The 18,671-nt window shown below is 36.6% G+C and overlaps 1 protein-coding gene across 1 annotated transcript in view; it reads right to left on the minus strand.

The window, feature by feature from the left end:
• Positions 1–1,016: 1,016 nt before the first annotated feature.
• The window catches only part of cntfr (ciliary neurotrophic factor receptor), a 217,164-nt gene continuing 199,509 nt past the window's right edge, over positions 1,017–18,671 (minus strand). Inside the window, exons 6-8 of the mRNA XM_056466902.1 lie at positions 18,487–18,671; positions 8,956–9,073; positions 1,017–2,140 (exon numbers count right to left, since the gene is read on the minus strand). The exon at positions 18,487–18,671 is cut by the window's right edge and continues 5 nt beyond it. Coding sequence (XP_056322877.1) covers position 2,140; positions 8,956–9,073; positions 18,487–18,671 — 304 coding nt within the window. The 3' untranslated portion in view covers positions 1,017–2,139. The remainder of the gene's footprint in view (positions 2,141–8,955; positions 9,074–18,486) is intronic.

Raw genomic sequence — 18,671 nt, forward strand, 5'->3', positions numbered from 1 at the left:
CAAGTCATATTTACAGTCAAAGCTTCTATTGAAATATTAAAATTAAGCTTTGAATGTCTGTCATCATATTTTATGACACCATTACCGTAAAAAAACGCTTTGGTAATACAGCCTATAAATATGTTGTTAAGATACTATAAGACGCAAAGGTCGGGGCATCGCTTTCATTTTTACTTTCAAACAGGAGCTTGAAACGCTGTCAGTGATGTAATCAGCACACCAGCAGTCAATAATATTCAGCTTTTTCTGACGGCTCCTCCTTAAAAATGTCATTGGCTGTGGTTGGTAGCTTGACTGAGCTGTTGGGGAACGAGTTGTTGTCAGATCATGTGGTGTGTGACCCCCCCTCATGTGGATCATTTACGTAGTGTTGTGTAGTGTAAAGACCACAGCGATTAAAAGACACAAAATCATGTCATGTAGTGTGAACCGCACAGCGATCTGCCGATGTTTAAAGTCATGTAGTGTAGGCCCTTGATGTCCACTACAAAAACAGGCTTATTCAATATCAGCCAATTTGAATGTTATCACTCGATTAAATGAGCGTTATCAATGGTTATCAGCTTATAGATATGGGCCAGTAGGGGCCTTTTGCGGCTACTGGTAGGCTCAAAAGGCTGTTATCATCCATCCACATGGTTAATCAGCTATAGATTACAAACAACTATGGCAAGAATTTTAACGAGAAATATTTATATTATCTATTAAATTTCCCATTCATTGTATTTTATTAATGTCTACTCTAACCCTAAACCCAACCGTCACAGTAAGGTAAAAACAGATCTGGATCTGGAGTCTGCTCTATTAGTATAGCCGATTAACCACAAGAAATATTTATATTATTATTTATTAAAATTCCCATTAACTGTATTTTATTATCGTCTACCCCTACTGGCCCATACAGTATCTATCAGCTGATAACCGCAGATAACGCCTATTCAATCGAGTGATAACATTCGAAGCTGGCATATTCAATGACATGCACAAAAAGACGAATTCTACTCATTGTGAAATGGTCACATTTAATGAACAACTTCTCATTTTATATACATCTATAAAAAGAACCCAGATACAGGTTACAAGAATCTAAAGCTAATACATACATTATTAAATAATAAACTTTTTCTCATGTTAAAGATACATATCATAGTTTACAAAATATGATCAAGGAGAATTAAGCAATTATGAAGGTTTGGAAGAAGAAGAAGAAGAAATAAAAAAAAATCTAATTTCTAAAATTATAGTTTATTCAATGATAACCAAAAAAAAAATTCTCCAAGAAGGTAGTATTAAACTGTGATATTGACTAGAAAAGGCTGCAGAAATAGATGGTGAAAGGCAAATAGTGAAAATACTGAAAAAACGATTCCAAACGGTGCTTAATCTTCAGACAGTCCGACGTGACACGTTGTTCTTCCTGTTACAAAAAGGCAGTCCAGAACAGTCCAAACCAATTTGTTATTTACAGTTTCAACTTCTCTTGTGTTCAGGGGCCCAAAAAATGGATGAAAGAAAAAAGAGGAAAACAAAAGGAATACAACAGATATTTAATGACGGCCTCCAAAATCAACGTGTTTCTCCTCGCTCTTTGAAGCTTGTGAAGATTTTGTACTGCCAGTTTCAATCCCTTACAGACACAGGTTTTGGGGAAGCTAGGGATCATGGGAAAATTAAAAAAAAACTGTCCAAGTCTTTGGCATGATGAGTTAGCTGTATGTCGAGGAAATCGATGTTACACAAAATCAGCTTTTTTTCTGTCCTCTGAATGGTTTGAAGGAACAAAATGGGGTGGAAAAAATCTTGTGTGACAAAATAAAAAGTGCGGTGAATGATTTTTGTTTGTTGGATTGATTTTGTTTTTGTGCTGACAGGCAGGTGAGTCTCGTGTCCCCAAATCTTTTGCTCCCCTGGGGTTCGGTTCCTGTGTCTGCGTCTGGTCTTCCGTCGACTTCAGAGATGTTGAAATGTTTTACTGTCTTCCTTTTGTAAATGTCAGCGTTTATTAATCTTTCTAGGTCTTTTTGTCTTTTGTGAGAAAAAGAACTTGAATTAAATTATCAATGCACGATATCTATTAACATGTGCAAAATAGAAATAGAAGACTCCTCATATTTTTTCCACAGGAATGAAGCTCACACATCTGAAAAAGAAGAGAAGGAAGAAAATGTTTGTTAGCTTTCTGATGGAGCATTTATGATATTTATGTACTGTAAATATGTCAGGCATTTGTTTACCTTCCCATTCAAACCTTTGCTTAAAATCCCAAAATACAAAGTCAAAGCTATGATATTCTATAAAATAAGACTATAAATCTAAATTAATTTATATAAAATATATAAAAATATCAATCAAGATTGAATGGAATATTGAATGAAATATTATACAATTCTAGAAAAATATGTTATTAATATTTTATGCGAATATATATATATATATATATATATATATATATATATATACACACACACACACACACAAGAGTTCTGTCTGGTTTCTGAATCGGATTGGCTGATAGCTGTGCGATATTCTGCAAATAACAGCACTCGTCCAGCCTCTTAACCCTCCACCCTTGTGTATTACTCCGTCCACATACAGTGACAAGCAGAGGACACTCTACAGTTTGACAAATATTGCTGCTGTTGGACAACGTAATGTATTTTATAGGCTTTTTTAATAGAGAATGTAGTTGTTTAAATTGCAACTATGCAGTTTATTTATGAGGATAGTGCCTATTTGAAATATTCCGAATTTCGGAGCATCGGATTCAAGTGCATTGGACACCATCAGCCTGTCTGAGCGGACCAAAGAAAGTGATGGTTGACGCTTCACCACAAGATGGCGACAGAGGCTGCATAATAAGGTAAGAAAAACAGCATTTTCTTCTAGCTGTACTACATTTACTACCAAAAAAATCATTATAAATAAGATAAGTGACATTCTAAGTCAATCTCTTTCTTTAGTATTTTGTTGTGCTGTTTTTATGCCACAGAAACTAGCAGTGTTTGCTTTGCTTTGGCTTTTTTGGGGTTAATTATTGTGATCTCCTGATTACAACAGATAAATAGTGGGAAATCTCTGTAGGTTGATGGCATTTCATGCTGTTCAGCCTTATAGTCCTAAAATGTGAGCAAAAATCACCTGTTTTGGCAACACTTTAGACATTGAGCTAGAGAATCATTTAAATACTAGCTCTAAAGTGACATTTGTAAAACTGGCAATGATTTCTGCTGTTTTGATGTCAGCTGCAGATGTGAATTAATGGTGGAAAAACGTAGTTCCTCATACAAAAGGATTTTATGACTGCGTGTTTGATTTTCTTTTTTATATACACGATTATGCTGATTTCTAAAAATTTTTGAATACATTTTTTATCAAATATATTTATATTTTTTGGCATTACTATAATGAGAAATATTGAGAAAATATGCTTAAATGTCATGAAAACTATAAAAAAAATACTTAATAATCAAAGCAATAATCAATGTCTTTACCGGATCTGAAAAAATCCCCCAACAGAGCACTTTTATACAGCGGTCAGCTTCTCCAACATAAATTACCGACACAGTATTGCAAATTAGAACAAACAGGATCCATTGAGAGCAATATCTAAATGGCTCCCTCTTGATGCCAGTGGAAAGCTGTAATTGGTGAGCAGCGACCCGTAATACTGCCTTTAATTTTGTCTTGACCGATTACAGACTGACCAATTAAATCTCACTCCGTACAGCTCAGTGTGCAGGCATAAAGTGAAGGTATTTCTACGTCTACGTGGCCTACGTCTCGAGAGGATGAACACATCCTACCCTCGAGGCTCTATCATACACTTCCTCCTGCCTTCCAGCTCCATGCATGAGTTTGCTTTAATTAGAGATAGGCTCGTTATGCTGTGTTGCTGAGTTGTAGATAACAGGCATGCTGTAAACATATGGGCCGAGCGCTAATGAATCTCCGGCTTGTTACTTGGCTATCTCTTCCTGCTTTCTGACTCCTGGAGGGGATCGATGAGGTTTATATGGCTGTAAGCACCCTTAACTGGGTCTCTCAGATTGTCAGGGGTTTCTGGGTGGATTGAGCCCATGGTCAACAATATCAACATAGTCAACAATGTCTACATTTGTCCAGATTAAGGAGCTGATTGGAGTGTACTTGTTCTAAGAGTGTCCATTTCATATTATTATGCAGTGATGCCTGTTTTGAGAGTGAGACTCTTAAAGTGTCTAATCAATAAATAATAGTCGGTATGGCTGTTTAGAATAATACAAAATAAAGCTGAAGTCTTAGGACTTGAAACCATCCACCCCAAAGATTCAAATCCAGACCAATACCAAGACCTACCAACCCTTAATCAATACCAGACTCCTCAAGACCAAGATCAATGCTAGACCTGTGAGATTAGGATTAGGACCCCTTTAGACCTAAAACAATACCAGACTACATCATTAGTTTCATCTGATTACCTAAAGTTTCTTGGGGTTCTTGGTGGATTGTGCTGGTCTAATGGGCTGATGGTCAACAATCTCTACAGTTGGCTGCACTGTAATTGTTTCTAAGAGTGTCCATTTCATACTATTATGCAATATTGTTTATTTTGAGAGTGTGACTCTTCAGTAGTCTGCCAGTATATAGTCAATTAATAATAGTATATATGGATATTGAGAGTAATACATACAAATGCTGGGCAAAAACTTTTGGAACTTTAAAAGCTGAAGTCTGAGGACTTGAAACCATCCACCCCAAAGATTCACATCCAGACCAATACCCAGACCTACAAGGACCTTAATCAATACCAGAGCCCCGATTGTCAACAATCTCTATAGTGCAGATAAAAGAGCTGACTGGACTGTAATTGTTTCTGAGAATGTCCATTTCACATTATTATGCAATAATGTTTGCTTTCAGAGTGTGACTCCTTCAGTCTTACAATGTCTAGTTGATTTAAAAACAGTATGTAATATGAAAGCATGCTGGACAAGTATTTTGGGGACTTTAAAGAAGCTGAAGTCTGTAGAGTTGAAACCATCTACCCCATAGATACAAACCCAGACCTATACCAGACCTACCAAGACCTTAATCAATACCAGACACCCCCAACTAGACCAAGGTCCATACCAGACCCATGATATCAGGATCAGTAACAGATCCCTTAAGACCTAAAATAATACCAGACTCCTGTATTACACTACATCTAACTACCACAAACTGATTACCCTGAGTCTCTTGTCTACTGATCCAAGTTGGGATCAGTTGCAGTTGGGTGTCCTGTATTGTAACTCAGTCACAAACTCCAAAGTAGTCCAGATTAACGAGCTGACTGTACTGTTTTCAAAGTCTCCATTTTATTTATAAAACGATGTTTGTTTTGAGAGTGGAACTCTTTCAGTAGTCTCCCAATGTATAGTCTATCATGAATCGCAAGTATGACTGTTGGGAGTAATACAGAATCATGCTAGGCAAGTACCCCAAAAACTCAAACACAGAACAATACCAAACCTACCAAGATCTTAATTAATATCAAACCTCCCAAGACCAAGATCAATACCAGACCTGAGATTAAGATCAATAACATACCCCTTTAGACCTATAACAATATGAAACTCCGATTACCCAGAGTTTTTCAGGGTTTTCAAGTGGATTTTGTTGGTCTAATAAGGCAGTGGTCTCCAGCTGGGTGTCCTGTATTGTAACCCACTTTCATCAGTCTCTGCAGTTGTCCAGATAAAAGATAAAGGACCAGACAGTAATTGCTTCTAAAAGCGCAAGGAGTGAATATTTGACTTCTTCAGCAGTCTACAGTGTCTAGTCCATTAAGTCTAATACGTTTGACTGTTGAGAGTAATACAAAATCGCACTCTGGAAACACTTTGGGCATTTGTTAAGGTCTGAGGCCTTAAAACCCCCACTCTCAAGTCAAGCATGTCTAGCACAAACAAGCAAGCGAGGTTCAAAGAACTTAAATCACCCTTATTCCCCTATCTGATGCTCAGATTGGTCTTCAGCAGATCATCTTGACCACATCTTCATCTCCAAATGCATTGAGTTGGCTTGTCAGTGTAATTTGTCACAAAATAAAGGAGGTAACATTCCTAAAAAAGCATGCATAAAACCACAGAAAGAATAAACTTACACTGTCAAATAATGGTTTACATTACAATAATGTAAATTATTTTGGTATTGTGTTGGCTTGCCACTTGATGTCCAATATAAAACCACTTGAAAATGCACTGTATTCAATTACCTGTACAAACAGACTCACCGATTCTACTCAATGTTATATCATATTTAATGAACAAATTCTCATGTTAAATACATCTATTACAGGTGTGCTGTAAATATCAGCCAAATTATTGAATCTTCAGCTTGTTACTTGATTTTTGATGTATACTATTGAGTTAAGTACAACATCATATACTTTGGGCACTTAAAAACACCATCCCAAATACTCAAATCCAGACCAATACCTGACCTACTAACACCTTAATCAATACCAGATCTCCCAAGACCAAGATCAATACCAGACACATGAGGTTAAGATCAATGCCAGACCCCTTAAGATATAGAACAGACTACTTTATTAAGTTCATCACCATGACACCGCGTTTACCCAGACCAGACCTCATATGACTCAAATCATTACCAGGACTACTAAACCTCTACTTAAGTTGACTGTCTGTGTGATGTAATTTTGATTCTATTTAAGAAACCATTCTATTTAAAAAAATGTAGACATTAGTTCATGTATGAAGAGTTGAGTAAGTTGTTGAAAAGAAGTGTGGAATCCGTAGTGTCTATCTATGCATATAATAAAGCTCTATATTGAAAGGTATGCATGCTCATACCAGCAGTGTGGCAGCTAGGAATTTTGGGCACAGAGGTTTCAGTTCTATGCCCTGTGTGTAAACAAAGACTAGACTGTGGGCTCCTCCATACCTCTGGGTCCTTTATGTTCCACTTTCCCCGTTACTTACAGCACACATTAATTCATGGTTATTTAGACCCAGAACAAATCCACCAACAACAATACTAGTCTACTGTAATTTGAAAAAAAAAAAAAAAAAAAAATCCTAGGCCATCTAATATCCAAACCTAGACAAATACTAGACCCCCAGGGCTCAGATCAGAAGCAAATCCTTTAGGACCAAGACCTATAGTGTAGATCAAAATGATATCCCTCATTCAGATTGGGATCTGAGGTAAAATAGCCTCTACTCATTTCTATTAGAATTACACTTTGCAAAGTAGATAAGAAGAAGATACAGTGACCACTAGCTGGCAATTAATCATCACTGTTAATACCTAGGAACAGACAATTGCTTCTTGTCTAACACCATATTCTGACTAGAGCTGCTGCCATGTTACCCAACATAAAAAGACGTACTTTCAATAGGAATCCCAAAGGACAGGATTGCCCAGTCCTGGTTCTACAGGGCCACTGCCCTCTGTATTAAAGCTCCTACCCTAGTAAAACAAACTTGACTGGTACATAATCGACTGGTTGACCTTCGCACATAGGTTATTATAAATAAAAATAAAAATTTAGGGGGTTCAGAAACACAATGTAACTAAACAGACTGTTGAAGAGTGAAAGTTAAAAGGGTCAATAACGTACGTTTTTTTGCAGTTTTTGCTGTCGCAAATCTACCAGAGGCTGCTGTGTACTCTTTTTGAGATTTAAAATTTCTCTCTTAAGTGCCATTCGTGACTGTTGTTCTCGTGTAAATCCACCAGAGGCCTTTTGACCGATTAATAGGAAAAGAAAGGGCGTCTTACGGCACCGTAGTATTCATTTTAAAGACAAAATGCAGCCATAAGTACTTCTGGTTACAGATTCGCAATCTCCAGAAATGTACATAGGGCTACGTTTTCAGAATGAGCTTATGTTTATGTTTATGTTTATGAGCTTTGTGTACTAAAATCTTTCAGACAGTTGTGTTAAAGCAAGTTTGATCTCTGGATATCCCAAGAACAAAATTTTCTGACAGATTTCAGTTACTGTTCAAGTCATGTTGTCATGTTGACCAACAGGTTTGAAACTGTTGAACTTTGCTTCATACATTTCTAAGCTGTCGACAATAATTGACCAAATTAAATAATTATCGGCATCACAGGGGCGCAGTGGGTAGCACAATCGCCTCACAGCAAGAAGGTCGCTAGTTCGAGCCTTGGCTGGGTCAGTTGGCATTTCTGTGTGGAGTTTGCATGTTCTCTCCGTGTTCGCGTGGGTTTTCTCCGGGTGCTCCGGTTTCCCCCACAAGTCCAAAGACATGTGGTACAGGTGAATTGAATAAGCTAAATTGTTCGTAGTGTATGTGTGTGAATAAGTGTGTATGAATGTTTCCCAGTGATGGATTTCAGCTGGAAGAGCATCCGCTGCGTTAAACACATGCTGGATAAGATGGTGGTTCATTCCACTGTGGCGACCCCAAATTAATAAAGGGACTAAGCTGAAAAGAAAATGAATGAATGAATGAAAAATATTAAAAATTCTAATGTGAATATTTCTAAAAAAAGCTTTTATAATTTTGGTAAAATATCAGTGAACTACTTCATGTTTTCGGGCTCAAACCAAGACATTGACAAATGAGACCCAGGCCAAGATTTATTTTTATGTGGTCTCAAAACCAAAACCACAAAACCAAGACTTCAACTCTGATAATGAGGGGAACAAACATGATACAGCTTTGAGTAACAATATCTTTTAAAAAACGTATTAGTTAGGTATTCATGTCTCAAGTGTATTGTCATCAAGAACTGCACATAATTTCTAAAAAGAGCAGTCCAGCTGAATAAATAATGTGGTAAGCCTCTTGAGAAGATTTATTTATATAAAAAAAAGTTCAGATTATGTTCATACATTGTCCATTGTTCATTCCTCAGGCATCGTTCACATTGTTTCACTGAAAACCCATGATCCTTTTTCACACATTCTGGAAAGAGTATTGTAATAATGTCACGTACCACATGATGGACAGCAGGACGCAGGCCAAGAGCAGGTGGGTTGACCAGAGGAGGGTGGAGCAGGCCGCTGTGGGTTCACCCACTCGTGGTGCAGCTGAAGGCGGTCCAGGGGTAGTTTCTGCCCGGGAAAAAGAAAATGGTCACTATTTCTTAATCTGTCTCTTTTTTTAAGATTTCATTTGTGCCTTTATCCAAACTGAAGCAGAGTAGAGCGGGGCAGCACAGTTCTTCTCTTGGAGGACCTAATATCTCTCTCTGTCTAGATAAACTTTTAAAAGAATTAGAAGAGAAATAAATACAGCATTATTATTCTGATACAATATTTTACAACATTGAATTGCCATTAATTGATACAACATTTAATTGCCATTGAACAACTACAAGCTGGTCTAAAGTCATTGGCACAGCTTTTTTTTCTTTTTCTTTTTTTTGTTATTTAAAGATTGTGTTGCTTATTTCGCACACGGGGCGCGCAGCAGCACATACATATCTTTTATATTAGTCAAATATCATAAAAATGAAAAATGTAACTATTAAAATGTAAAATTTTATAAAACTGGACTGAAACTATTTCAATTTAATATAATCTTCTATGTGAAGCTGCTTTGACACAATCTACATTGTAAAAGCGCTATAGTAATAAAGATTAATTGAATTGAATAGTGTCTACATAAATATAAGCCAATACCTCATCCCATGCCTTCATCTTCTAGAAATGAAATAAATATCACATCCTTGTTGTGATACAACATTTTAAATTCGGAAAATTGTACTGAATTTATATCTTTGTCTTCTGTATAAACCTACAGATGGTTGGTCTTCTCTTGTATTGCGACTGTATTGAGATCACCAAATTGTGTTGTACTCATAATGCAGATTTCTTGAGGTAGAGTCTGGTGAAGCATACAGTAGTTACCATAAAAGAGATAAAAGCGATGTAAAATTAAGGTTACATCATGTTGTTGCAGTTTACTTTTTACTTTTGTTGAGTTGGGTTTAGGGAAGGGTTTAGGTCTGTGGTTCACTGGTCTAGGTTAACTGTATGACCAGCATCATCTTCTTATGAATGTGTACCAGAAGGACTTGTATCTGATTTACAACAAAACATATCCTTTTCTAACATACAGTATTTCAGATTAGCAAAAATGTAGACAGCGCCCTCTTGTGGCTTTGTCATCTGAAATTTGCAACAAAATGTATCTGGAAGAACTATTTATGTTTAGCAAAAAATGTAGGCTGAGGCATATATTTTCAATGAGCCAGGGTTGATATTACAATCAGTTCAGGGACTGCAAAAGCAAAATAGCATTTTAATGATTCTGACACATTGCACATTATTGATGTGCATCGTCAGTCATAAAAGAGATAGTTTAGCAAACAGTTTAGCTCCAACATTTGCCCAGATATTTCTATCTAGCCAGAAGATCTTGAATAGCTGGTCATATGTGTGTTTATTAGGGTCGGAGCCAAACTCTATAGTGCAGTGGCCCTCAACAAAAAAAGTTTGGGGACCCTTTGAGTATAGAATGAAAAGGAGCCAAATAAAGATGGATGTGGAAGGGTTCCCATGTTGGGACTCAAACCTGCAGCTACAGTTTATGTTGGAGTGTTGCCTGCATATACACTCATCGACCACTTTATAAGGTACACCTTACTAGTATCAGAATGAACCCCTTTTGCCTTCAGAACTGTCTTAATCCTTCATGGTATAGATTTAACATGGTAATGGAAAATTTCTCAAAGATTACTGACATGATGTAATCTCGCAGTTGCTGCAGATTTGTCAGTTGTACATCCATGATGCAAATCTTCCATTCCACCACATCCCAAAGGTGCTCTATTGGATTGAGATCCGGTGACTGTGGAGGCCATTTGAGTACAGTGAACTCATTGTCATGTTCAAGAATCCAATCTGAGATGATTCATGCTTTATGACATGGTGCGTTATACTGCTGAGATGCTCTTCTGCATACCTCAGTTGTAACAAATGTTTATTTGAGTCACTGTTGCCTTTCTATCAGCTCGAACCAGTCTGGCCATTCTCCTCTGACCTCTGGCATCATCAAAGCATTTGTGCCCACAGAACTGCCACTCACTTTCTGTAATACCCAGACCAGCCTGTCCGGCACCAACAACCATGTCACATTTAAAGTCACCTAAATCCCCTTTCTTCCCCATACTGATGCTTGGTTTGAACTGCAGGAGATCGTCTTGACCATGTCGACATGGTCAAATGCATTGAGTTGCTGCCATGTGATTGGTTGATTAGAAATTTGCATTAACAAGCAGTTGGACAGGTGTATCTAATAAAGTGGGCGGTGGGTGTACATATACATGAAAAGATTTGCTGGTTTGTTACTTTTTTACTGTATGGATTAATGGATCTACTAATTTGCTTGATGGTAAACAAACATTACATTAGAAATGGGTTTCATGTCATGATTAAACTTCATAATTGCAACTCCAAACACAGTAGAGTTACAACAACCGAATTAGTTAACTAAACTGCTTAAATGTCTTCATGTTATGCTTGTGTCATAAGTGTACTGTAAGCAGACATCAGTTATTGTTTCAGTATCACTTGTTTATTGTATTGTTTGATGATGTGTGAAATGACTTCCTTTGGAAGCATCACAGATAAAGTATAAAGAACTGCATGGCGCAATGACTCTCATCTCAAATTAAGCAAATAAAACACAAAAATGACAGAGGCAAAGCAGCAATTATTACAAGGACGTTCTCCAGTTTTACCCAGGAGAAAAGCAAGAAAAGCTTTTAGAGAGAATGTTTTGACACACGGCTCACAAAACTAGCTTGCAATTCTGCTGACTTTTTGATTCTTTCCTCCGTTCCAAGTATAGCGTGGATTAAATACGCTGAGTGCACGGAGGGGTGGAAACTCAATACCGTCTTCTGGATCAAACCGAGCAGGGCAGCCGTCACTAGATATTACTTCTAATAACAGTCATCAAGCTGTCTGTGCTATTTATAAAACAAAATGCACATAGGCTATCACTAGAGTTTACAAGTCAAGATCCCTTTGTACTTTCCAAAAATACTGTATAGGGACTCTTATTCCTTGCAGAGTCCTATAAAATAAAAAAAAACATTTGCTATTTATTTTTAGAAATAATATTCAAAACCCAAACTATGGATACATGTGCGTTTATTGCATTAACATACAAAGGTTATTGGGCCCTATGATACAACTGTCGCAATGTGGCACTAGACACAACGCAAATGATATTTGCTAGTTTCAGCCCAGCATTTTGTTTTCATGTCCTTTGCAATGTTGTTTAAATTGATAAAGCATTTGCACTTAATTGTGCACCTATGGGTGTGCTGGTTTGAAATGAGGCTGTGTTAAGACACGTTGTTGGAACATTGCTATTTTGAGGCGCCATTGAACAACTAAAAATGTGGTCTAAAGTCAATGATGCAATTCATTTTTTTGTTATTTAATGATTGTGTTAGTCATAGGCGGTCCCAAAACATGCAAACACATTGCTTGTTACACTCACAGGGATGCGCAGCAGCACTGAAATATCTTTACATCTGAACTAAGTAACCATTAAAATGTAAAATATTATTATTGTTCACATAGGTATAAAAGCTAGCATCTCCTTATTCACATCAGGGGGCTTTGGTGAAATAGTGTAAAACAAACAGGCAAAGCAATTTGTAAATGCCCCCTGTACTTTATTGATAAGTTAGATGTGCTACCTATTCGTTGAAAGGGAGATGGCTTTGTAGGACAATCTGACAAGATAGGACAAATCGACAGGACACCAGAACTTTTATATTTGAATCCTAAGCCTGCCATCACGTTACACAATTAATCACTAGGTCACCCCTTTTTTCATATTAAATATAAGTCTTTTGTGTCCCCAGAATGTGTCTGTAAAGTTTCAGCTCAAAACACCCATCAGATTATTTATTATAGCTGTTTGAAGTGTCTATAGCTGTTTGAAGGACCGCACTCCTACGTAAAGTTGTGGTCGATCTGAAAACCGCTCCAATTGGTCCACCGTTTTTATGTTGTTAAATTTGAAAAAAAAAAGGACTAGGTGTGTTTATTTCACCCCAATATGACAGTTTATACACTATACTTACACACATTTCTGTCCAAACAGCTTGAAAAGTAGATTTTTCACCATAGGTGCCCTTTAAGCACCATACTTAAGTGGAAGTACTAAAGTATTCAACATTTTTGTACTTAAGTATTGCAAGTAGTTTATTTTAAAATTTACTACTCAAGTACTGAAAGTGAAAGTACAAGCATTGTATCATTGTACTTCATATTGTTTTGTTTATTTTAAATATCTTTTTTTGGGGCACATGATTAAGCAGAACGAAAAGAAACATGGCTTACGATACTGTTTTTCTCTCGCGCTTGAACCACAGATCTGACAGATTATAACAGCTTTAACACACACCTTTCAAAGTTGTGACACAAATACACTCCGTAATCCACTCAAAACGCTATTGAAACCCATTTTCGGATCGCAAATTACCAGTTGTAAATGCTGTAAACAGAAGTTCTAAAAATTCTACCCGAAGACGCTGGTCACTATGGCGCCCTCCATGCAGTAGCCAAGAAAAAGGTCTATAAATGTAACGAGTAGAGGTGTGAATCTACACTGGGTTCAATTCGATATCTCGGTGCATAGACGATGCTTTCCATACATAATTAGATTTTGTCTCATTTTTTCTAATAAATTTTCAAAAAACAAGATTTTTTTTATTAAAATCTATAAATATATTTATGTTTATATATTGTTTGTAATACAATTTCATTCTTTAATACAGCAGTAAGATATATGAACTGTACCCTTAATTTGACCTGCTCAAAGTAAACCCTCTTTCTGAATGTATCAAAAAAAAAAAAACTCCAACACATGCACAGAAGACAGCATGAGCATTTCTAGCAAATAAACTAATGTAAATATTATCCCGCTTGCTTTTTGAGCGCTGACAGGCGAGTTCTTACACCCCTATGATTGGTTATTGTCTTCACCTGCTCAACAGAAAGGGCTGCTATCGGCTTTAGAAATGAAAGCGCTGTTTATCGATGGCGGTCACAGTCTATATGCGCATAATACACAGTTATCACAGGTAATCCATAATAGACACAGTGGAGAAAACTTGAACCTCAGGCACGCTCGTGTCAGGATCCACAAGTATCGCTTTGTCGCGTTATTTACTCGCCCTCGCCACCTTCGCCATAGTATTCTACTTAGGCATTGCGAGGAGATAAATAACGTCAGTAAGTAATGATCTATTATTGAACCGATATCAATAATTTTGACACCCCTAGTAACAAGTAATGATGCAACACATAAAAAATCTAATGGAGTAAAAGTATTAAACTCATCGAAAATATGTACTGAAGTAAAAGTGGAAGTAGGAGAAAAAAACAATACTCCAGTAAAGTACAGATACTGCCTTTTAGTACTTAAGTACAGTAGTGAAGTAGTTCAACTTCGTTATTATACATCTCTGAACGTGTCTATGTTTATCTTGTGTCTGAGCACATGGCTCAACCTGTGTTTGTGTCTGGCATGTGCTCCTCTCTTCCTCCTCGTTGTTTCCTGCCATGCCCCCTTGTTTAGCCCTCAAATAGTCCTTGTTGGTCTCAGGGTTTACACCTGGTCCTCATGTTCTTTCCTTCCTTTATATTGTGCTCTCTTTTCTCTTGTCTTTGTCTGTTCATTGTTGCATGTTAACTGTTATGCTGCGGTCACACTTGAGTTTGTGTGTGTGAAATTCTGTTGTACAGCACTGCGAAATGGGTGGGATTAAACAAAAAAATTAGACATTAAAAAAGAGAGCGATTGGTCCTTGTTTTAAATTCCCGTCCAGAGAGGTCATGTTTGGATCTTCAGTTAGTCTCACGCAATCACTTAATGCGATTTCGCAGGTCAGCGTTCACCAAGCCTGAACTTTCCAACGCAGCGAACTGCGAAACTTACCGCACAAGCTTGCATTTCAAGCAAGCATACACATTCGCGTGCGTATGAATGGAAGTGTGACTGCAGTTTTACATGTCTCTTGACTCTGCTCCTCCTTCTTGCTGTGTACAGTTCTATCTTTGTGCTTTGTCTTATGTTTGTATGTGTATGTCTTGTCTGTAGACTCTAGTTTCCACCCCGTTCAGTTTATCTTTTTATAGTTTTCTTGTTTTAAGTATTTATATTATTTATCTTGTTCATTTAATATTGTAGCTTAAGTGTTTTTAGTTTCTTTATTGGTTTTATTTCCTTAATGCTTTTATTTCAGTAAGTTAAGTTAGTTATTTTTTCATATTTTCTCTTTGTTTTCTACAGTTTTAGTTTTTACCTTTTTTCGTTTTATTTTAGTTTTAGTTTATTTGTATTTTAACACTCCTGTTATTCGGCAATGACTTTTTAATTTACAGTAATTTTATTTTTTTTAGATAGGATTACAAACATGTAATTGTCATTTATAAACCATAAACAGTCTTTAAAGGAAGTTTGCATGTAGTTGAGTTAATAAAGCATTTATTAACATACATAGTAACCGTTATGCCTGAATAACAAAATATATATAAATGTTGATTTAAATAGTTTATTAATCATTTACTAACTCATTCTGAATGATTTTAAAAGCCATCAACTACTTTTAAATACAAATGGTTTGTCAATAATTCAATACTAAATTTAGTAATGGACAATTAATAAATAATAAAGTATGAAAACACAATTATTAAGCACATTATAAATGTGTGTATAAGTCAAGAATACAGCATGTCTACTAAAGGGGTGGTCCAGCGTATATTTTTTAAGGCTTGGTTGTGTCTATAAGATGCAAAACAATGTGTCAGAAAGGCCCGCCCTCAAGAGGCTCTGATTGGTAAACTAACATAATGTGCTGTGATTAGCAGATCGGCTCCATATCACCAGGACACATCTCTGCTATCACATTACAGCGCCTCTGGTTACGCCCCTTCGCTGCACTAGGTCTATGCGCATAACCTGATAGGATTATGATCTCATTAACACGGATTTTTAGTCCCCAAACTTTGTTTGCTGTAGGCTTTGCTAAGCTAACTCTGTAAAAGCCAATAGGTCCTTTCACACATACAGACCTTTTTTTCGTGATCATTTTTAGGAAAGAGAAGTTGTAACATTACGGGTAATTTGCCGGAATGCTGCGCTGTGTGACGCAGATGGAAGATTGTTGGCAAGAGCCCGCTCACGTCCTGAACGCGCTGACGTGAGCACGACCGGATCAACATAAGGGCTAGATGGGGCTGAAGGCCCAGGGCCCACGGAAGAAGGGTGCCCTTGAGTAGCTGAAGAATTAATTCGCACTATGATGCGGGAAACACCTCTTTGCGTTATGCTTTCTCACATTGATAATGTGAAGTATTTCTTTCGGTTTGCTGCTGTTCAAAAACAGTGACGCTGGCGTTAAACTGGGGCTCAGAGTGGCTGTAGCCCAATCAGAATATTGAATAGCCCTGTTTTAGTCACACATAAGGGTGATCAGATGAAAATTGAATTCAAACAGTCTTTATCATTAATTAACTTAATCTTGGATAGGCGGAATCATACTGAATAGTCTCAAAACTGAAGTGCTGTCTCTGCCGCGCAGCAGTTATAGCTGGACACATTATAATCGAGACAGTGTGCGAACAAATCAAATAGCCTACACGAGTAGTTATCAAAATGCCCATCATTGCGGAGTATGTATCTCAAGTATATGCATTCGGTTATGCTTTACAGTAAGTCTAACTGAACCAGTTAAAAAGCAAACTTTTTAATGAATGTTTACTTTGCCCCTTTTATGAAAATGTCAGTAATAATATGGAGGAATAAAATATTGGCACTGGCTTTCATCAGACAATATATCTGATGCAAAAAAATTCAATAAAATAAGGATGCTAGCTATCTGTCACTGAGATGACCACAATATTTAGGAAATTAGAAGCATGGATTTTAAAGATATCCTATCATTAGGGATTCATAGTCAGCTAAAGTTCGAAAGAAACTTTTTAAAGGTAAAATCCTATTTAAAGCATTTATTATCAAGCACTAATTTAGGAAATATTGCAAATGTTTCATATTTTGCTGATTTTTACAGCCTGTTTGAACTTTAAAGTTAATTTTATGTTGTTACTTAATTTTGTATAGCCTACTTGAAGGCCTATTTTAATAAAATAGAAAAATATATATAATAATCAAATATAAATCAAATGATGAAAAATTAGATAATAATATTAATTAGTAAGTTAATAATAATAATAATAATAATAATAATAATAATAATAATAATAATAATAATAATATAATAGTAATAACAATAATAATAACAACAACAACAACATATATATATATATATATATATATATATATATATATATATATATATATATATATATATATATATATATATATATATATATATATTCAGCTGATAGATGTTAGTCAGATAACGTTTCTGTGTTCCTTATTGCCAACTGTGGAAATAATTATCGATAAAATGCTTATGATAATCTGCTGTTTGTTTACCTTCAAGCTCTGCTTCAGTTGCTTGACATGTGTGCATGTGAAGGAGCCGGTGAACATCTCGACATGTGAAAGTGTTCATCATATGTTTTCATTGAAGTTGCTCACAATACTTATCCGTCCACAGAATTTGTAATGTTGTCAAGTGTGTAAACATTTAGCTGCGGTTCTTGTTTCTGCCTTTGGATTTCTCAAAAAGCAGCTTCATAAATGCTAAAGTTTTAAACAAAATTTATATTGCCGGACCCCTTCTAAACAAAACACAAACGCCAGACCCCTTTTATGTTTACAAATACAAGCGCTGCCATTTATAGGTCATTTCTGGTTAATGATGTCAGAATTTACTAGTATTTTGGAATGGATGTCTGAATGGTCTTTTCCGGAAAAATTACGGAATGTCCTTGCCTGTGTGAACAACTTTTTTAATGAAATTACCGGTAAAGTTGTTCCAGAAATTTTCCATATATTTACCGGTATCACTGTGTGAAAGGGGCTATTGTCTTCCTTTGCATTGAACTTTGAGTGTATTACATTCAGAGTTTATGTTCACACAGCTACATTACACATCATCTAAAGTTTGACATATGATATCGTAGTGGACCACCTCTTTAATAGTTAATGCTTAACAAATAATGAATTCACTATTTACTTTATTTTCACTATACTAGATATTATAAAGTGACACAGTTTGCCCAGGTATGAGTTATTAATGCAAACAGAGTTGAGTTTAGATTCACTGCTTGTGTCACATTAAATACGTCACTGACCTAACAACTTCTCATCCATAAAGAACCTGATGTCAATTCACCATTAACCTCCAGATCCATCACCTATTCATATGTTGTTAAACCTTTCTGACAGCAGAGGGCAGCGTGACTTTGAGATGCGCTGCTATAGACAGCATCTCTTCATAATCAGCCACTTTTACTGTTTTATGAGAGAAGCAGAGAGCAGACGGAGGTAGCATGGCATTAGTGTACGGTTGGCAGCTCAAGCATACCTGGGATGACATCACTCTCGGTGGTGGAGGTGATGGGTTTGGGCTCCTCCATCCAGGGGGTGGCGTGGACTGCAACGCTCCAGTCGCTCCATGTGCCGATCTCCATGTCCTTGGCCGCCAGCTGGATGATGTACTCTTTCCCTGCATAGGCGTCGGTGATGGTGTGGGAGGTGCTGTCGGAGAGC

The sequence above is a fragment of the Danio aesculapii genome, chromosome 10 (genome assembly GCF_903798145.1).
Source record: "Danio aesculapii chromosome 10, fDanAes4.1, whole genome shotgun sequence".
In the NCBI taxonomy this organism is placed as follows: domain Eukaryota; kingdom Metazoa; phylum Chordata; class Actinopteri; order Cypriniformes; family Danionidae; genus Danio; species Danio aesculapii.